Source organism: Bufo gargarizans, chromosome 10, assembly GCF_014858855.1.
Source record: "Bufo gargarizans isolate SCDJY-AF-19 chromosome 10, ASM1485885v1, whole genome shotgun sequence".
Taxonomy (NCBI): Eukaryota; Metazoa; Chordata; class Amphibia; order Anura; family Bufonidae; genus Bufo; species Bufo gargarizans.
In genome coordinates this window covers 76938465-76960949 of record NC_058089.1, presented here as the reverse complement: position 1 = coordinate 76960949, position 22485 = coordinate 76938465, and the positions used below count along the sequence as shown (strand labels likewise).

The 22485-nt window shown below is 41.6% G+C and overlaps 1 protein-coding gene across 5 annotated transcripts in view; it reads left to right on the top strand.

The window, feature by feature from the left end:
• The window catches only part of SIPA1 (signal-induced proliferation-associated 1), a 125480-nt gene that overhangs the window by 84002 nt on the left and 18993 nt on the right, over nt 1-22485 (top strand). For all 5 annotated transcript variants that reach the window (XM_044269435.1, XM_044269437.1, XM_044269432.1 and 2 more), the window contains exons 4-9: nt 91-279; nt 6044-6218; nt 6786-6889; nt 11596-12393; nt 21205-21479; nt 21565-21732. In XM_044269435.1, coding sequence (XP_044125370.1) covers nt 91-279; nt 6044-6218; nt 6786-6889; nt 11596-12393; nt 21205-21479; nt 21565-21732 — 1709 coding nt within the window. The remainder of the gene's footprint in view (nt 1-90; nt 280-6043; nt 6219-6785; nt 6890-11595; nt 12394-21204; nt 21480-21564; nt 21733-22485) is intronic.

The following is a 22485-nucleotide window of genomic DNA, read 5'->3' as shown; positions in this document are numbered from 1 at the left end:
CTTTTTAAACATAATGACTAAACTTGAGAAAGCATGAACTGTAGTTAAGCTAAGAACGATTTAATCATATGCTGAATTTTCTGTTTACAGTTGAAGACACTTCGAGGGTCCATTTTAGAGGAAGCCTTTCCTTCATCCATACGCCCCAATTCTTCAAGGGCAATTTCACCTAAAAAGCTTCTTGAAAACATTGTACCAGAAGTTAACCTGCAGTGTCTACGTCTAGCATCTAACTCTCCTAAAGTACCGGAGACTCTCCTAAAGTTGGATGAGCAGGGGGTGAGTGTTATAACCTTTTCAATTGAATATACAGTATACAATGATGAGTTTCTCCTTTGTGTAACGGTAATCACTTTAGAATTATTTTATGCAGACGTTATCTTCCATTAATTAAAGACATGGGGTATTTTCTATTGTGCTGGTAAGGAAATAAAGGGCAGCTTGATTATCCTTGCACTTTCTGCTTCTCTGTATACAGTGCCAAAATGTTCTGCAGCATTATTCAGCAGGATCTTTATTCAAGCACATCTGTTCCTAACACAGCGAAGCTTTCAGGAAGCTAATTAACCTGCCAGAGAGGAAACCAGATCATCTAGCGGAAATTCACATAGACAGAAGGGGAAATGCAAACTACACAGAACTTACATTTCACTAAGAACCAAGCCAAGTGCTTTGTACGGTACTTTTGTATGCCGATTGCAAAGGCATATATTCTGTATAAAAATTGATGGAAAATAAATTGAGTACCTCAGTTCAGCCCTACACAAAAGCTCTAATCATAAATTACAGTAACATAATGCATGCAGGGCCATAACTATAGGGGTCACAGCACTCACATCTGTGACCAGGCCCCATAGTCCGGGAGGCCCATTGTCCCCCCTGCCCATACTTTCCCCTTGAGAGCTGGCTAGAACAGGATCTTGTGTGTGGTTGTCAGGGGTTGAACAAGGAGGACCAGGTGGGAAAACATACACTGCCAATCTACTATGGATGTTCCCTTCAGTCGGCCCCTGAGTAGACAGCGCTGCAGGGCTGCAAAATAATTCCAAAAGAAGAGAAAATCTGCATCACACACTGCAAACAAGTCAATAAAAACAGGTCCACAATGCAAAAACCAATGACAGCATCCAAGCAAGTGTCAAGAAAAATTGTAAGCTCTATCCCTCTATCAGTATAAAGCACAACATTTAGAATTTGGGCACTGTTGGAACCGTTTGGATTTTTATATTTCAAAAGGTTTTTATTGATTTTCTCCCCCCCCCCTACAAACAATTAAAAACTGTACAGTTTGATTAGTTACATTACTGAGCAGATTCTTCATTACAGTTAAGTAGCAGTGAGAAAACGTAATCTTTCTTTAAGATAAAATCGTATAAGCATTAAGCTTTGTCCGTTTTGTTTATCCGACCGCGTTCCCTATCAGACTGAATCATATCGTCCATTGTGCTAATACTAATGATCTGCTTCCTCAAAGGAGTATTAGATATGTAAAGTGTGAAAAAGATGCTAATATGAAAGATAGAGATGAAATAAATAAAAAGATAGATTACTGAGAGGTAACCCATTTAGGCCCATTAACCTGAAAATGTATTGCAACCTAGTTTAAGTATCTACCAATGAAATATGTCTCAATGAGGTCCATGGTGCCCACTTTTTTATGTACTTATCAGTTAATATTTGAGATATAGAGGGAATTAAAGGAGATTTCCAGTTTTGTGCTATGCTTTAGAGAGAGGCCGTTAAACTCTTCTTCATCATGACTACCTTGTACTACAGTCAGTTTAGCCAATTTTATTCAGCAACAACATAAACTGAGTACATACATATTGTGCCTGCTTACTTAGATTTGATATTACCAGGGGTGTAGCTAAAGGCTCATGGGCCCTAGTGCAAGCTTGGGCCCCCCTTCCCTCAGTGCTTTGTGGCCAGGGGCAGGGAAGCACAAACCTTTGTGCCGTCCAAGGCAAAAATTGAAAATGCACCCCCCATGCCAAATTCTTGACCTAGCCCCTTCCCTCCAGCCAGAGGTGTAACTTGACCAGCATGTGCTTTCTATAATACTGGTGTCTTCTTATGCAGCACAAGGGTCTTTGGGCCCCCTCAGACTCCTGGGCCCGGTAGCGACTGCTACCTCTGCACCCCCTATAGCTACGCCCCTGGATAGTACTATACTCAGAATAGCAATAGCACCCTTGTGTTATCTCTCCCTCTTTTTTGTCTGAACTGGGCTATTTGGAGTCATGCCATATTGAACTGCAGTGTACAGTTTATAGTCTGCACAACATATGCACATATACTTAAAGAGGGTTGCTGGATTAGGAAAAAACACAGCTACGCAACTCCACAATTGTCCATGGGTTGTGTTTGGTATTGCAGCTTAGCTCCACTGACTTGACTGATTTGATTGACAAAAGGAATAAATTGCAGAGGACCCAATGCAGACTGGTATCACCTTACTTGGCGATGTCCCAAACTTTGTAGATTTTCTATTTTCCTGAACCTAAGGCCTAGTTCACACGATAGTTTTATTTGCGAGTGTACGGGCCATTTTTTTCTGGTGTTCCGTATACGGTCCGTATACGGAACCATTCATTTCAATGTTCCGCATTAAAAACGGAATGTGTTCCGTAAGCATTCCATTTCCGTATTTCCTTTTTTCCGTTCCGTTGAAAGATAGAACATGTCCTATTATTGCCCGCAAATCTCGTTCCGTGGCTCCATCTATTGAAAATGTTATACCCAGCCCAATTTTTTCTATGTAATTACTGTATACTGTATGTGGCATACGGAAAAACGGAAAGGAAACGGAAACACAATGGAAACAAAAACGGAACAACGGATCCGGAAAAAACGGACCGCAAAAAACTATAAAAGCCATACGTTCGTGTGAACTAGGCCTAAGGCTGATCCTTCATTATAACCTACGACAAGGAAATATAGTATATTGTGAGTCGGAGCTATATATCTCCTGAGAAAGAAATGTCCATTGACTAAAAGATGAGGAGATATTTATTCATTATTGTAAAACTTGGCTGGATTCTAGGCTATGGCCCACCCAAGCAAATTCCTTCTCTTTTCTCCCTTGTGTATCTCACTCCTAGAAACTGGTGGGCGGTTGGGTAGGAATTTTCTTTTCTATATACTGAAAACAAGTGATGTAAATTCTGAATATTGTTTTTTATAATAAAGATGAGCAGCAAGAAACATAGACAAATTTAACACTATTTTATCAACTATACAATATCTTTTAAAGGGTAGGCTCCTGAAAACAACTCATGTCCATATACCGTTTTAGGGCATATGGATGTAATAGTGGGGACAGTATTGCCTGTTGTTAATTATATATTGGCAACATTTAGAATCTAATTACTAGTGATGAGCTGCAGGGGCTATATTCAAATTCGCTATATTTCCTGAATATTTGGGTGAATATTTGTCATATTCGCGAATTTGAGATTATTTTCTTGATTGCAAAAAATCGGCAATGTAATATTCGCGTAATGCATGCAAAATACAGGCGTGGGTCACTTTTGCTACATTTTCTAAGCTGCTAGAAGTTTCCTGAGACTGGAGAAAGTGGTTAGCTCGACAGAACATTAAAAATGGCTTTATATGCAGTTAGAGTGCTCCAATATATTCACGATTGCGCTAATCAGCACTAATGATGCGAAAATGTTGGCGCAATAAGTGAAACTTCACATTTTAGCAGGTCTGCAACATCTACACTATATCAGGATATCACCTACACTGACTATCTCCCACTAACTATCTGTATTATATATATATAAGCTATATAACTATCTGATGTAGTGTGGAAAGCACAGAGCACAGCAATGTCACTGCTCTCTCTCAGAACTCCATAGAACTACAGAAAATGGCTGCTGGGCAGGTTCTTATATAGTAGGGGGTAGGCAACTTTCCTATTGGTTGCTAGGGATGTTGCTAAGCTCAGACAAAGACATTGCAGTCTTCTCATTGGCCCACAAGCAAGAAGGGAGGTTACTGAGGAAAAAAAATCTGGAATATTTGAAATTACGAATATATATCACTATATTCAAAAAATTCACAAATTCTCGAAGTGCCGATATTCGCAATTAATATTCGTGACCAACACTACTAATTACTGCCCTGATAAATTTAAAATAGAAGTCTGCATGGTGTAGATTTCTATTCTTAAATTAATCCTTTCCCACAATTTCCTCTGGGTAAGCTAAGAGCTTTAGCAGTTATTAGTCTGCGGCAATATTTGCAAAGTAAGAAATTGCTGGTTTCTCAATCAATTTGTAATTTGCAAATGATGATGAGCTGAAGGTGATACCTAATAATATTGTTTGACTAAGGGCTCATGCACACAAATGTTTTTTGCGTTCCGTATACAGGCCGTATTTTGATTTCGTATACGGTCTGTATACGGAACCATTTATTTCAACGGGTCCGCAAAAGAGATGCGGACAGCACTCTGTGTGCTGTCCACATCCATTGCTCTGTTCCGTGGCCCTGCAAAAATGATGAGGCATGTCCTATTCCTGTCTGTTATGCAGACAAGAATAGGCATTTCTATAATGGGCCTCCATTTCTGTTCCGCAAATTGCGGAAGGCACACAGGCGGCATCCGTTTTTTGCAGATCTGCAGTTTGCAGACAATGTACAAGGAAGGCAATCCATTAGAATACACATAAAGATAAAACGTAACCTTTAATAATGTTACTATGAGGGTCCATTCACACGTCTGTAAGTGTTCTGCGGATCCGCAAAACACGGACACCGGCAATGTGCATTCCGCAATTTGTGGACTGCACATCGCCGGCATTCACACGTCCGTAAGTGTTCTGTGGATCCGCAAAACACGGACACCGGCAATGTGCATTCCGCAATTTGCAGACCGCATATCACCAGCACTTGCGGACAAGAACAGGACATGTTCTATTTTTTTTCTGAAACGGAAGCAGGGATGCACCCGTTCTGCAAAATTGCGGAGTGGACGCGGACCCATTTTGCAGACGTGTGAATGGAAAAGATAGCCCTCAAAATGAAAATAAATTAAATTATTAAAGTTAACCACAAAGCATAGATGTGGTAGGCAATAACAAGTGCTCGGCGGCACCAAATCAGAAACCATATGTCCTACCACAATTCAGGGGGTTCCAGTGCACATCCATGAATCCCGGAGGGAAAGCAAAAAACATCTATCCCTGGGCTAGATGATGATGTGGTATTGAAGGACAGGGTGGGCAAAGAACTGTCCCTGATATTGCCCTACAGGGGGGTGCTATTCTGGCCCTGATAGCCTAACCACAGAAAACCCACCCTGATAAGAACGACCCCGTCTGGAACCTTACCCTATATAAAAATGGCCCTAGTAAGCCCCTAGGCCCCTGACTTCCAGGTGATCACTATATAGATCTATGTGTTTTTGACTCATTATAAAAGTATATTATAAGTATCGCACCCCTCTGTGTATCACACCTATCGATAGCACACCTATACTAGCCACACAGCAACCTCTCCCTACACTGGCAAAACACTGTAAAATGGCGTCCAGATCAGGTTTATTTATAAGGTAGGGGGTGTGTCCATGTGCTGAAACGTCTCAATTGGCTGTCCTGTACCACCTGATGGATGTGTCATGGGTCAAAGTTCTTCACAATGTAAAAGAATACGGTGGGCGCGAATATCTCCATATGTTCGCATGTTCGGCGAATCACAAACACGCAAAGTTCGCTGCGAAACGACCACCGGGCGATGACAGGGATCGGCGATGCCTCAGATGATTGCAGCATCTGATATAAATAACAGTGTTAAATAAAAAATAAAAAATTTCTTAAAAATCCTACTTACCTGATCCATTTGCTAATGATGGGGCGGCTGCCGCCTTCTTGCTTGAAGATCTGGCGCAGGCCAAGATGTCAAAATGCTGAAATTCCAGTTTGGGAGTGGGCAGTTCATTTTGCAAAGTTGTATAGAACCTTATAAACCTTGTAGATCATATTTTATCTATTGCATATGATTGTTATATTTCATATTACTATCTTTCATGTTCCAGCTCAGTTTTCAGCGAAAGATTGGTATTCTGTATTGCCGCAGCGGCCAGTCTTCGGAGGAGGAGATGTATAATAATGAGACAGCAGGACCAGCTTTCCAGGAGTTTCTGAGTTTACTCGGAGATGAAGTCAGACTAAAGGGGTTTGACAAGTACAGAGCGCAGCTGGACAATAAAAGTAAGCTTTCTCTTTTCAGACATATTGTCATAGAAATTCACACTTCAGTTATTTGGTCAGTGATTTCTATCAGTTATTGTGGGCCAAAACCTGTAGTGAAGCCTACGCGGAGATGGAAAGATCTGCACCTGTTCTGTGTTTTTGACCCACACCTACTTTTGGCTCACAATAAGGGCTCATGCACATTAACGTATTTTCTTTCTGCGTCCGTTCAGTTTTTTTTTGCAGACTGTATGCGGGACCATTCATTTCAATGGGTCCACAAAAAAACTGAAGTTACTCCACGTGCATTCCATTTGCGTATGTCCATTCCGCAAAAAGTAGAAGATGTCCTATTATTGCCCACATTACGGACAAGGACAGGACTGTTCTATTAGGGGCCAGCTGTTCCGTTCCGCAAAATACATAATGCAGACGGACGTCATCCGTATTTTTTGCGGATTTGTGTTTTGCTGACCACAGAATACATACGGTGTGCAATATTTGAAGTAACTGATCAAATAACTGAAGTGTGAAGGCAGCCTAAATGTCCACCTTTTGCACTAATTCCATTTTATTTCCTGACAGCTGACAGTACAGGCATGCACTCTCTGTATACCCGCTACCAGGACTATGAGATCATGTTCCACGTTTCAACAATGCTTCCATTTACAGCAAGCAACAGTCAGCAGGTAGGCGGAAATAAGTGACAGCCTTTGTGGAATAAGGTTCTGAAATACAATAACATTTTCAGTTTGTTCTTGAATCCTTATAATGTAAGGAGTATAGCTGCTACCTGTTTCTGTCCTCAGTATTAGGCCTCATGTACACTAATGTATTTTCTTTCCGTGTACGTTCCTTTTTTAATGCGGACCATATGCAGAACCAGTCATTTCAATGGGTCCTCAAAAAAACGGAAGTTACTCTGTGTGCATTCCGTTTCTGTATGTCCGTATTTCCGTTCCGCAAAAAAAGTAGAACATGTCTTATTATTGTCCGCTTTACGGACAAGGATAGTACTGTTCTATGAAGGGCCAGCTGTTTTGTTCCGCAAAATACGGAATGCACACGGATGTCATCCGTATTTTTTGAGGACCCATTTTTTGTGGACCGCAAAATACATACGGTCGTGTGCAAGAGCCCTTACTCTTTATTTTGTGCATGGCAGGTTTCAGACTAAGTGTGACTAAAATTAAAAGCGGGGTTCCTCAAAGGTTGAGATCTAGTATCAACAATACAGTCACATTCACTGAACTAAATTTATAACATTTCCAAAGGAATTGTTAGGCCTTTTTCACACAAATGATATAGATTTCAAGCGAGTTTAGTCCGTTTTGTCTGCGATTGCGTTCAGTTATTCATTTTTTTCTGCGCGGGTGAAAAGCGTTTTGATGCGTTTTTCACGCGCGTGATAAAAAACTGAAGGTTTACAAACAACATCTCTTAGCAACCATCAGTGAAAAACGCACTGCATCCGGACTTGCTAGCAGATGCAATGCATTTTTCACTGGAGACCCATTCACTTCTATGGGGCCAGGGCTGCGTGAAAAACTCAATATAAACTCATTCACACGAACATGTGCTGCCCGTTGCCGTATTGTGGACCGCATTTGCTGATCCTCAATACACGGGCACCGTTCCGTGTGCATTCTGCATCACAGATGCAGACCCACTCACTTCAATGGGTTCGCAAATCCGGAGATGCGGAACGGAAGCAGGGAACACTACGGAGTGCTTTCTGGGGTTCCGTTCCATGCCTCTGCACCGCAAAAAGATAGAACTTGCTCTATCTTTTTGCGGAATGGACTGATCGTGGACCCATTCAAGTGAATGGGTCTGCGATCCCCATGGTCAGCTCAGGGACGAAAGCCCCAAGGATTATGCCCACATATAGAAAATTATATATATGCATATTACTGCTGTATCTGGACCAAATATTTCCTCCATCCACAGATAAAATGTTGCCTTCATACTGTTACTGAACAAAATGCACTATACAAAAACCTATATTATCAATTATACTGTAGTACTGTGCAAATCTCATATAGTACTGTCATACCACGACCACCATATTGTTGCTGAATAAAAACCAATATACAAAGACCAGTATTATAATTAGAGATGAGCGTATCGGCTTCGGATGAAACATCCAAAGTCAATTTGCATAAAACTTTATTCTAATACTGTACAGAGCAGGAGCTTCGTACAGTATTAGAATGTATTGGCTCTGATGAGCCAAAGTTATTAGTTTGCAAAGTCTCGCAAGACTTCGCATAATAACTTCAGAAAATAATTTATACTGTAAAAATACATTTCCCGGTACCTTGGAACCGAACCCGAGTTCGGGATTTTTTTTTTTTTTTTACAGTATAAATAAATTTCTGATGTTATTTTGCGAAGTCTTGCGAGTAATAACGTTGGCTCATCAGAGCCAATACATTCTAATACTGTACGGAGCTCCTGCGCCATACAGTATTAGAACAAAGTTTTATGCGAATTGACTTTGGATGTTTCATCCGAAGCCGATACGCTCATCTCTTATTATAATCATACAAAGACCATTTAATGGTAGACAAATCTGCAGACTGAAAAAGTGAATACAGTACAGTTAAATGCATAGACTTAGATTGACTTTTATAATTGAATATGCTCACTTTTCCCATCTTTTCCATCTGGCCCGACCACAATGAAAACTCTTTTGCATGACCTCTTAGTGGCCTGTGTCTCTAACAGAAGCCTTAAAAAAGATTGTTCAGCTTCCTGTTTCCTCCCTTCACTGATCATAGAGCGAGATGATAGAGAGGATTGTGCAGCTGTAACTGAGCAGCTGTGTAGTTCTCTCTATGATCGGGCAGAGTATCATCAGTGCTCTGCCAGATTATTAATAGATGGCGCATTTAAACTCACTTTAAAGGGACCAGTGCGTGTGGGGCCTCTTTGAGGACTAGTGCCCTTAGCTGTTGCCTAGTTTGCCCCTCCAAACATCAGCCCTGACTCTATGCGTTGTACATATTTCTATTTAAATCATTCTACAATATATATTTAATGGTACCACACCATGTTCAGATAAAGTAGTTAGCAATTTATTTTTAATAACACAATTTAATTAGTTGCGGCAAAACTATTGGGCTCATAAAACAACTTACGATCAATAATCATTAGCCTCGTCACAAAAATAAAAACTGTCTGGTGTCCCATATCACAAACTGAAATCACGCTTTACTCATATTGGAGGTCATTATGTGTCATGCACATATGGTGCAGGCATGCGCTCTTACTCCTCACTGTGGCTCACTTGCAGGGAGGCTCCATCGTCCACCCACCTCTCTGTCTGTCAGCTTTTTCATGGTTTGCTACATAGCTTCAGCAGCAAGACACAATCTCTGATAGTCCCTCTTTAGGCTTCTTTAACCTTGCCTTTCGGGGCCCCATGTTCTGGTGGTCACATCTTGAGCTCACCATTGTGCACACAGAGGCTGTACTGCCTCATTTATCAGCAGCTTGTCTTTAAAGGGAACCTGTCACCTGGATTTTGGGTATAGAGCTTTTGGGTTGCTAGATGGCTCCTAGCACACCTGCAATACCCAGTCCCCATAGCTCTGTGTGCTTTTATTGTGAAAAAAAAACCTGATTTGATACATATGCAAATTAACCTGAGATTAATCAGAGCTTGAAAATATGACTCTTCTCTGGTCACACAAGTAACATATGAGTCACACAAGTGAGATATGACTCTATTATGTTAGTTTGCATAAAAGGCGGGAAGTACAAAAATGCATAATACTTATTGAATTTGTCTGCAAATGAAATTAAAAGTGTAATTTATATGTTTAGGGTAACACAATGAACATTTAGAAATGCTCAGTGAGGGTAGCCTAGTAGAGGTGACAGGTTCCCTTTAAGACACCAGACCTGCTAATGGCTCTACAGCAGAACTAGTTCCAGAACAATAGGCAAAACTTTCACTTTTTATTGAGTCACTAGTTTTTCCTCCTGAACACTTTGGTGCCTGTACAGCACCACCACCACTTACATGATGCATCACTACAAAGTTCCCTACTTTTGAAGATTTCGCATTGCAGCCTCCAGCCATTAGCTGCATGGGGTGACCTCTCCCTGTCACAATGATGCATGTGTCACAAGGGCTAACATCCACCAGACCTAGTGAATGGTTAAACAACAATAAATAGTTATATGCTTAGTAAATTAGGAAGTCATAGTCTTGTACAATGTATTCAGATTTGCATGCTCTGCAACGGCACAAGCTCTAACTCTCCATATTATCAGTAGTGCCAGGAAGAACAGTGACAGAAGTGTCACCTCTTCAGAGTCTATTTCGCAAGTATAGCAGGCACATAATGTAAAGTCATAGGCTGAATACTGCTGAGGGTGGACCTTCTGGTAACATTGAAATGTCTAAAGAAACAGTGACTTCATATACTAATAACATACTAATAACTGACAGTAAATACTAGTGCAAAGGTCTACAAGCTACATAATTGTAACAGAGAGTGAGTGTAGACCCACTGTGCCAACTTGGCCTATTCCTAAAGGTCCCCTAGTTTTCACCCTTTAACCCTTATACAGGAATCTGGTCTCGCTACAGGGAAGCCACCAGGCCACTTCCTCTTGAGATAGGCCCAATGTAGTTGGCAGCTGCTGGATCAATACAGCAGTCAACCTATAGTTAGGACAAGTAGCGGATTACAAAAGTCAATGAATATGCAGAGGTATGATACACGGGCAGACAGATAAGCATTGGAACACTAGCAAGCTAGGAACCTAAAGCTCAGGCATCATGCCCTAGGGGGGGGGCACCTTAAATACCCAAAAGTGACCTGCAATAGGATGGGGAAAATTAAGGGTGCACGGGCACTGCAGAGGACCTAGAAGGAGAGCACAAACAACGGAGCAAAGCGGCAGTGGGCACATGGAATTTCGGAAGTCGGACCTGCTGCAGAAGGCAGAGGAGAGCACACAGGTCCAGACCACCTGTAAAGCAAGATGCAGATGGGGTGCAGAGCAAGATGCAGATGCAGACAGGGTGCCTGTGCCTGCCAAGAAGAGCAGGACAGCGGCAGGAATGGGCATCCATTGTTAGAATAACGGTATTCCATCAGTTTTTTTTGTTCATTTATATAGATCTTACATAAGTCATAACTCTATACAGAGATTACCATCACTCATATCAATCCCTCTTTCCACTGAGACCCACAATCTTAATTTCTGTTTTTGTTCTTCATATTTCAATAATTATGTATCTGTATACATTTCAGTTCTGTGTTTTTTATTTGTTATTTACCTATTTGGTATTTAAAACATTCTGTGAATGAAATGTGACTTTTGGATGACAGATTAAAGGAATTCAATTGTATTTACCTATTTTCTGTTTTTGCAGTTACTTCGGAAGAGGCATATTGGTAATGATATTGTGACGATTGTCTTCCAAGAACCTGGTGCCCTCCCCTTTACTCCACAGACTATTCGTTCTCATTTCCAACATGTATTCGTTGTGGTTCATGTTCACAATCCATGTACTAATCATACCAGCTACAGTGTTGCCGTTACCCGCACTGCCGACACACCACTGTTTGGACCTCCTCTACCCAAAACTTTATTCCGACGTTCTCCTGAATTTAGAGACTTTTTGCTGTCCAAAGCTGTGAATGGTGAGAATGCAGCTGAACGTGGAGGCAAATTTCTAGCCATGGCTACGAGAACCAGGGAAGAATACTTAAGAGACTTGGCTCAAGATCATGTAACTACTACTACTCTGGAGTCATGTTCATCGAAACTAGCCATTTTGAGTCTTTCCAAGAAAAGGGATCGAGCAGGTAGCACTGGCACTGGAGACAAAGGGGGAAAAGGAACTCGTTGGCCATACAGTGTTCCTCCAGAATTCCATAGCTCTGGTGCCTTGGTGTGGACAGTTAAAGCTGTGAACATCTCCATTCCAGAAAGTATTTACATGCTGGGGATATCTTCTGAGATGCTGGTGTTAGTTGACCCCAAAAAGGAGCATGAAGGAGCAGTCAGTTTTCACTGCTCATGCAGGGATGTACTTGGATGGACCTACTCTTCTAAAGGGGGATTGGATCTTTACTATGGTCGGGCAGGAAAGTTAGCACTTTGCCCAATTGCAAGCAATGAGACAGAAGTGGAAAATGAAATCAACCACATCGTCAAGAGACTGCAGGTAAGAACACACATGGATGGAAAGCAGAACATTGAAACAAGAGCCAGGGTTCTGGGCAGTATTTGAGGGTTAGAAATTGAATATCATACTGTAAGAAATTATTATATATAAATATACCTTATATATAATATACCCTCTTACTGGGTCTGGGTTCCTTAAGTTGAGTGTAATAAATGAGACCCAAGAGTGAAATTTTACAATATGTTTATTGTACAGTGTAGAAATGTTAATTTTATTGTTATCGAGTATTTATATATGGAAGTAAAATTGAACAACAAAAAAATATCACAAACAGAAAGACTTTTACACAATAATAGTTACAATAGCTTAAACTACACAATTACAGTATAAAGTTACTCCCAAAACCATTTGGTAACTAAACAACAAATTGCTCTCATTTTACAGTAGTTACCATATATAGGTCCGTCTAGGTCTCTAAATTCCCTCCTTTGGCCCCTCTGGGTTTCTCTGCCACTTATATGTTCATCTGTGTTTTCTTGTCTTCCTCCTGTCTTTCTTTTGCTATCTCTTCTTCTCTTCCTCCTCCTGCCTTCCCCTTTCCCTTGGGTCTCAAATCCTGGCCTTTTATATCATTCACAGACAGTTCTAGAATATGGCCTGGACACATCTGATTGGTTGTTCCCTATAGTTTTCTAGCAAAAACATAGAAGTAGCTGAAAAGCATTTTCCTTCCCCACTAGCCACTGCACCACCTACTGGACATCTGTCACACATTGCTTAAAGGGACACTGACAGGCCCAATAAGCATATTTAGGTATATATATCACAGTACAGGTCTTATAAAGTGTATTAAAATCATCTAAGTATCCCCCCTGTCCACCTTATAGATACAGAAAACTGAAGTTTTAAAACCTGCTTGAAACGTCTTCAATCTGCCCAAGGGGCGGCGTTTCATCTCCACTTGCGCCCAGCCAGCCGCCCCCAACTGCCGTTTTGAAGTGCCGCCCCGGTTCATCAATATTCACTTCGCTGGGCGGCTACTACTCTCCCCGATGCAAGATCCGGCGCATGCCCAATACAATCCAATGGGCATCGTCCTCCGTCTAATCTTCAGCGCATGCGCCCGACACCCTCACTGGCCGGGATCACATCGCACCTGCGTACAGACAGTCTGCGTCTTATAAGACCTGTACTGTGATATATATACCTAAATATGCTTATTGGGCCTGTCAGTGTCCCTTTAAGCAGTTGACAACTATTTGTTTTGCTACCTTTGATTTGTTAATGTACCTTTGTCCAGATAGATAGTACCTGCTCATACTGGCTTTGAGAAGACACTAATTAACAGAAAGTTGCTGAAAACCTTACATACGTCCAGAATATCAATACAATACATGGCTTACATTATTTTTCTAAAAATTAATAGTGTTGGCCGTGAATATTCGAATAGTGAATATTAATGGTGAATATCGGCACTTCGAGAATTCGCTAATATTTAGAATATAGTGATATATATTCATAATTTAGAATATTCTAGATTTTTTTTTCCTCAGTAACCTCCCTTGTGGGCCAATGGCTTGTGGGCCAATGAGAAGGCTGCAATGTCTTTGTCTGAGCTTAGCAACATCCCTAGCAACCAATAGGAAAGCTGCCTACCCCTTACTATATAAGAACCTCCCCAGCAGCCATTTTCTGTAGTTCTTTGGAGTTCTGAGAGAGAGAGCAGTGACATTGCTGTGCTCTGTGCTTTCCACACAACATCAGATAGATAGTTAGATGCTTATATATATAATACAGAGAGTTAGTGGGAAATAGTCAGTGTAGGTTATATCCTGTGTGGAGATTCGCTCTGGTAGGCACGTTAGTGGACACAGTATAGAGGCAATCACAAAGTCTTTAACTTGAATAGTTTAGTATTTATTCACATAGAAGGAAAAACAAAATAACAGATCGCAGTCTTGGTGTTTGTTCACACCATAGAAAGTCCACAGAACACAAACATTCACCTTGTTAGCAGTTTTTAATCAGCGGTTCTCAGTCCTTTTGCACGGCACACATCTTCAGATCCCAAACCACAGAGACGCCACAGCTTCACTGTGAAATGGAGGATAATCCACCACACCTGACAGTGCTGACTGCTTTTTATAAGCCTCCCAAGACCCGGCCTGGAACGTGGGGAGTAGCCACCCACCTAGCACTTTGGCTACTCCCAGTAAGAGTCGTTCCAGATCAGCTTTACAGCCATACTAACAACAAACAGTCTCAGACTGCAATCTGCAATGCTGACACTTCAGGGGGAAAAAAACAGCTCTTACCACACCGAGACCAGGAACCTCGGTGACACTTACTGCCTATCAGTGATTGTCACCTTCCTTCCTACACCTGATATAGAGTATCTGTTGCAGTGCAGGGTGTTAGGTAGTGTGATAGGTTCTGCTGTCCATACATACATGATACAGACATAGTGCTCTGATGTCACAACAATACCTATCAGTAATATGCAGTCAGACCTGCTAAAATGTGAAGTTAATATCGATTAGCGCAATCGCAAACATATTGGAGCACTCTATCTGCAAATATATATATTTTTTTATGTTCTGCCGTTCGAATCATTTTATCCAGTCTCAGGAAACTTCTAGCAGCTTGGAAAATGTAGCAAAAGTGACCCACGCCTGTATTTCGCACGCTTTACGCGAATATTACATTGACGATTTTCACAATCAACAAAATAATAGTGAATTCTCGAATTTGCGAATATATGACGAAAATTCTTCAAAATATTAGCGAAATATCACGAATTTAAATATTGCCCCTGCTGCTCATCACTAAAAATTAATAAAAATCGGTATCTTTTTACAAAACTGTTCAAAGGGTATTTGTCACCACGCACTCTGACCATTATCTGCAGTACTATATGAGAAGTTCTGCAAAATAAAGAGTCCAGATTGCATTTTTTATATTTCTACTGCTCCCAGTTCCCCCACTGTCAGTTTCATTGAAATACACAGTCCACACTGCTGTGCCACACAAAAAAATGGAGAGGACTCCTGTACACATGCACAGCAGTCCCAACAATGTATTTCAGTGCAACTTTCACTGACAGTGGGGGAATGGGGTGCTGTAGAAAAATAAAAAATTGCGATTTCTAAACGTCTTCTGTGCAATACTACTCATGTACTACTGCAGATAATACTCCAAAATTGTGGTGACAGATTCCCCTTAACACTATATTGGTGTTAATAGTTTTGAGCAATAAGCAATTCAAACAAATTCTATCAAATGAAAAGACATTATGTCGGATTCATAGTTAAACTTGCAATAATAGTATGCCGATAAAATACATAAAAGTATATGTAGACTTAAGCCTCATGCATATGGTTGTATCATGCAACTGTGTTATAAAGATACATAAGACAGTACACATAGTCTGCTATGAACCCACACTGCACTTGCCGTCGGTTTTAAATCTAGGCACGGAGATTTTGTTTCCTTTTTGTCTCATGCAGGCTATGAGAATTTGCATGTACAAATTCAGTGCTTTATTCCAAATAATGAAATATTATGGCAAAAAGTTTGGATAATTGTGCTGCATGTTTAATGAGCTGAGCACTTGTGGGATCATCGAATGGCCAAGACAGATAGTCATCCTCTGGAAGTAGAACTAGAAACCAGTCTGTCTCAGATTACTTCAGCGTCAGGTCTCCAACTCAGGATTGAAGTGCCCATGAGTCAGGAGACCCAGATTGAACCAGGAAGAACTTGAAACTGCTTATGCCATATTGTCTCCGAAGCTCTATTCACATTATGTTTCAGTCATGTATACACCACCAAAAAAACCTGAGTATGCATCAAAAATATGGTTTAAAGGGGTTGTCCCATCTCACTTTTCCATGGCGAGGTGGGACTAAGCTCCGGCCCCATGTGGCAGAGCTTATAGAAATAGCCAAACGAGCCAGCCGTCAACTGTTTCTGTAACTCCCATTGTAGTAAACTGGAGCTGAGCAAACAGCATAGCAGAACAAGCTACTGTTCTGCCACCCTCTGGCTGTAATTCTCCCAATGGTTACCAAAAGGGCATCCTTTCTGCATCTGCCAAGGTAGGATGCCTTTTTTTTTTTCGCTGTATAGAATAGTGTAGCAGACTAGGCTATCTTATGCAGAAGCATCCCTCAATGTATCATATAACTTTGATGGTTCAAAGCTTATATGCTATATTACTAGATATTTCTTTAAATACGTTTAAGTAGAAACACCAGCGGCAAGCTAAGATCTTGAAAGCTCATGGGCGCGGGCCCAGAGCCCAGATTTATAATAATAATGGCAATCAGATGGTTATAGTGACAAATGTAGCGCTCTGCTTATTGCCCTGCACAGTATAGTACCTCCCACTAATACTGCCACCATAGTGCCCCCACACTGTTATAAAGCCCTCAAACTGTAATAGTGCTCCCCACACTCTAAATATGTCCCTTTAATAGCACATAGTACTAGTACCCCACAGCCATAGTGCCCCTGTGTGCCCACATACAGTAATGCGGCCTCTTAGTTCCTCCAACAGAATTTAGAGTACCTCTTAGTTGCCCACAGTAATAGTGCCCCGACACAGTATTAATGTCCTCCACAAAGTAATAGTGCCACAGTTGTTCCCTACACAGTAACACTGTGCCCTTTGTTCCCTTCTTACAGAAATGATGTCCCTTTTTGTAGTTCCATTGCATTGTGCCTCTTAGTAGAGCATTGATGCCCGCCTAGTGCCCCACACATAGTAGTAGTTCCCCCACGCTATATTGGCACCCCCAGACACTCTCTCACAGAGTATTAGTATAGTAGTGCCCATCATGGTTTTGGTGCTCCTACAGTACTGGTTTCCTCCTAAAATAATAAAATGTATACTCACCTAGTCCTGTTCTCATCATATGGAGCAGAGCAGTCTACAGGCCTCTCCTAGCCTGCAGACTATGAGACACCAAAACGGAAACGCAGAGCATTGTTCCTTCCTGTGCCGAGCCGCAGACAGCTAATGGCTGAGCAGGGAGCCCACACCTCCACCATAGCAATACCAGTTCAACTGTATCTGCTTCCTGAGGCTAGCTCGGGGATCTGTGGCGCCAGGCCAATAATTCTGTGCTTCTCTAGCCGGATTTTTATGCTGGTGACACCCCTGGGAAAGCCTCTAACACAAAATGCAAAATTAATATTTAGAAATGACATTGACTAATGATGCAATAGCATTCTTCTGTGCTAGGGTCTACTCACACTGCTTTTACAGCATATGCTGGAGATATATGGAAGGATTTCACATATTCCTCCGATGTCACTGTATATACAGTGGCATACTTCACCCATAGGCTTCCATGTGACAGAGCAATGTCTATGTATAGAATAGTGCAGCGGACTTTGGTGAATAAAAGGTATACTAACATCTACCAGCCTGACAGTGGCCAAAAAGACACTCTCTTGAATGAGTATGCCTACATTTGAAGTCCCCACTGTATATGGACCACTTTAGTGCACCTTATGGACACTGCAAACAAAGGGTAAATTCAAATTTACATGACCTCAGATTATAATAAGGAGAAAACGTATTCCCTATCCCCTGCATGTACATTATAGAAAAGAATCAGCTTGTTTTGTTTTTTTCTAGGAAACAACTCCTTTACAAATGTAGAAATGAGGAAGTTTGTATTATAAAAACAGGAAATAGATTTCAGGAAGTAAGCCTGCTCTAATGGAGGGCAGTCATTGTAAAAGGGGTGGACTATGGGACCAAATCCTTCTAAAAGTGCAGCAGTAACCAATTCGGACATTCTGCTGTAGCCTATGCAGCTATACAATGCAGACACTTTATCAGGAATGTGTCAAATGTAATAAATACTGTATTTTCCTAATTAATGGACTTTAGACTGGGGTCATAATCCCGTCATATCTGCAGGACCTGATGGTACCCAAGAAAATAAGCCACAGGATAGTGACAGCAGTCCCAAGTGGTTCCCAACAACATCCCAGCGATAAAGATCAAAGTGATGAATTATAGTAGCCTTGATTACATGACCAATCACAATGCAAGCTCAGTACAATGCGACTTCAGATCTATGATCCCAAGCCTGCTTCGCTTATCTCTAATAATGACCTAACTAGTCTTAAATGACCTGTTGTTGACCAACTAGTCACAATGAGTGGCTCAATCAGTGTTCAGAAATACATAGTAACACAGCTTGTACCGCTGAGAAAGCCATATGCCCATCTAGTTAAGGCTACTTTCACACTAGCGTTTTTTCCGTTACAATAATACAACCGCATGCATGAACGGATCCGGTTGTATAATGTCTTCTATAGCCATGACGGATCCGTCTTGAACACCATTGAAAGTCAATGGAGGACGGATCCGTTTTCTATTGTGCCTGATTGTGTCAGTGAAAACGGATCCATCCCCATTGACTTACATTGTGTGCCAGGACAAACACCATCCGTGGGGCAGCCACAGCGGATCGTGGACCCATTCACTTTAATGGGTCCACGATCCAGCTGTTCCACAAAAAGATAGGACATGTTCTATCTTTTTGCGGAATGGAAGTACAGGACGAAACCCCAATAGGGTTCCATTCCGTGGTTCCGTTCAGCACCATTCCACATCTCTGGATTTGCAGACCCATTGAAGTGAACAGGTCTGCATCCTTGATTCGGAATGCACACGGAACGGTGCCAGTGTATTGCGGATCTGCAAATGCGGTCCGCAATACGGCAACGGGACGCGTGCAGGAGGCCTAAGCCTGTTATCCTGCAAAGTTGATCCAGAGGAAGGCCAAAAAACACATTAGGGTAGAAGACAATTTTCCTAGTTTTAGGCTACATGCACACAAACGTAAGGGCTCTGTGCCCGTTCTGCGGACCGTAAATTGCAGTCTGCAATGCACAGGCACAGACCGCGGGCCAGCCGCATGCGCTACTTTTTTGCTGTGCGGAGGCACGGCTAGAAACACCACGGAAGCACTCCGTAGTGCTTCCGTGGGGTTCCGATCCGTGCCTCCGTTCCGCATGTCCGTGATCGTGGACCCATACAAGTGAATGGGTCCATAGGTCCGCGATCCGTGATGCGGAATGCACACGGCCGGTGCCCGTGTATTGCGGACCCACTGTATGCGGGCCGTAATACGCCCACTGGGGGCACACGGTCGTGTGCATGTAGCCTTATCTAGTAATCTATTAAATATAATCTGTTACATTACATTCATCAAATACATCCAGGCCCCTCTTGAACTCTTTTAGGCCTCCTGCACACAAACGTCTTTTATTTCCGTTTACGGGCCGTTTTTTGCGTTCCGTATACGGTCTGTATACAGAACCATTCATTTCAATGGTTCCGCCAAAAAATACAGAATGTACTCCGTATGCATTCCGTTTCCGTATTTCCATTTTTATGTTCCGATGAAATATAGAACATGTCCTATTATTGCCCGCAAATCACGTTCCGTGGATCCATTCAAGTTAATGGGTCCGCAAAAAAAACGGAACACATACGGAATGCATCCGTATGTCTTCCATATCCGTTCCGTTTTTGTGGAACCTTCTATTGAAAATGTTATGCCCAGCCCAATTTCTTCTATGTAATTACTGTATACTGTACTACAACGGACACAAAAAACGGAGCAACGGATCTGTAAAAAACGGACCGCAAAACACTGAAAAAGCCATACGGTTGTGTGCAGGAGGCCTTAGTGAACTCACCATCATGACCTCCTCTGGCAGAGAGTTCCACAGTCTCATTGCTCTTACAGTAAAGAATCCTCTTCGTGTTGGTATAAACACATTCTTTCCTCCAGACGTAGAGGATGTCTCCTTAATCTCATGCAAGAGATCTCTCTATTGACCAGTGATGTATTTACACATAGTTATTTGATCTACCTTCAGCTGTCTTTTTTATAAACTAAATAAATGTCATTTTGATAACTTTTTTGGGAACTGTAGCCCATCCGTCCCATTTATTGCTCGTGTGGGCTGCTTTTAAACCCGCTAAACAACTACTATGTCTATCTAAATTCTTCACTGCTTAATTTTTAACTCCAGGTAGTAGCTTTATCTTTGTGATACATAGTTCCATGTCCTCTGACTAGACATAAATTAAGAGTTGACATGTTGGTTGCCATAAACCACCACTAGAGGGAGCTTAAGAGCTTACTGCATACTGTGCTATTATCAACTTCACTGTAACAATTGTGAAATCTCTATAGAGTGCTTTGTAATATGCTGTCCCTTTACAAGCAACAGGAATGAATCTACCACCGATAAATATTCAGTCACTAAACTCTCTGTAGTGTGTCAAGAAGTCAGCATTTTGTCTTCAAATTATCTCTATGCAGAGTATTTGGAGCTCTGCATCAGGGAAACAAAGCTCTGACCACTAGGAATATATTAAGAACACATTGGCGGACCTTCATTTTATAAAATCATTATAATCCAATTAATCTAGAAAATGCACATTGAATCTATAATTCCCATCATATTACTTTCCCTTTTTTCCCTTTCACAGTTTTTACTATTTTACAATATTTTTGGGATGGTTATAAAGCTAAGAAAATGAGAATAAGAAGGGAAATATAGGAGAGGAGGCCAACCTGACATAGTAATCTGGACTACATGGTTTAGCATATGAGTACAAACGAGTATAAAAGCCAAATATCAGAGTAGACTTTATCTAATGATGTATATAATTGTCTGGCCACCATGTCTGTGACAGGACTCCGCATATGGCATGCCAAATGGACAGGAAATGTGGTTAAATGTCCATATATGATAAATTATTTGATCTGTTTGTATCTGCATCAGAAATTCCAGATGCATTTCTCTCTGTAGGTTGTCTCCGGTGGGTGTGAGACCCGTGAGATCCCTCTTTTAAGGAATGGTCTTGGGCAGCTTGGATTTAATGCCGATTCTGGTGGGTTTGTGATAGAAGTGGAAAGATTCAGCATGGCAGAGACTGTAGGACTGTGTCCTGGTGCAAGGCTTGTTGCAATCTGTGGTCAGCCTTTCTGTTCATTGACCCCTGAGGATGTCCGCAACCTTTTCCTTCGTGCAAAAAAAGTGACAGTAACCACTCTGCCTCCTGATGAAGCAGGGAAGCCCCGCAGGTAATTTCAGAGCTAGAGTCAACTCCATCAAGTCATGATTACAAGTGTGTCATGGGTCCTAACCCTTACTGTACTTGGTCCTTAGGAGCTTCTCTGAGCTATATGTAAAGTCGCTGCAAGAACAAAAAATTATGAGGCGCTCAGAAGGGGACATAGAGAAGGATGACGTGACAGCAAGAAAGGCAGAAACTGCTCCAGAGACTAGGAACATCCTGCGCACCTTATCTGTTCAGGAAGAGAGGACAGAGTTCAGGTAACACAATGGGGCAGGTTTATTAATATTGTCCTGAAAAATAGGTCATCGATATCTGATTGATGGAAATCCAACTGATCAGATGTGTATGAGGGCTGCGGTGTGCTGGAACCTGGCACTGGAATAGAACGGCTCTATACATTGTGTAGTGGCCGTGTCTGGTTATTGCAGCACTGCTCTCATTGTGGTTTACTTGAAATTCTCAAAAAGTGAGTATCCTGACCCCCCTGTGCTGCCTGATGACTAATACCATACTGGCTATATGTTGTCATCAAGCAATGCTTGCATAGCAGTGTTGTACACTGAATTTGCAGTTTAAGCTGCCTTCACATCACAAGGGCTCATGCACACAAACGTATTTTTTTTCCGTGTCCGCTCCATTCATTTCAATGGGTCTGCCAAAAATCCGAAAGGTACTGTGTGTGCATTCCATTTTCGTATGTCCGTATTTCCGTTCCTCAAAAAGATTGAACATGTCCTATTATTGTCCGCATTACGGACAAGGATAGTACTGTTCTATTAGGGGCCAGCTGTTCCGTTCCGCAAAATGCGGAATGCACACGGACGTCATCCGTATTTTTTATGGATCCGTTTTTTGCAGACAGCAAAATACATACGGTCGTGTGCATGAGGCCTAAATAGTTTTCCATATATCCCTGTGGAGTTTAAATTTGTGTTGTGAAGTCCAATTTCTTCCTAAATTTCAATAGGGAATTACAATCTGCAATAAATTCTTAATCAAAATTCACAATA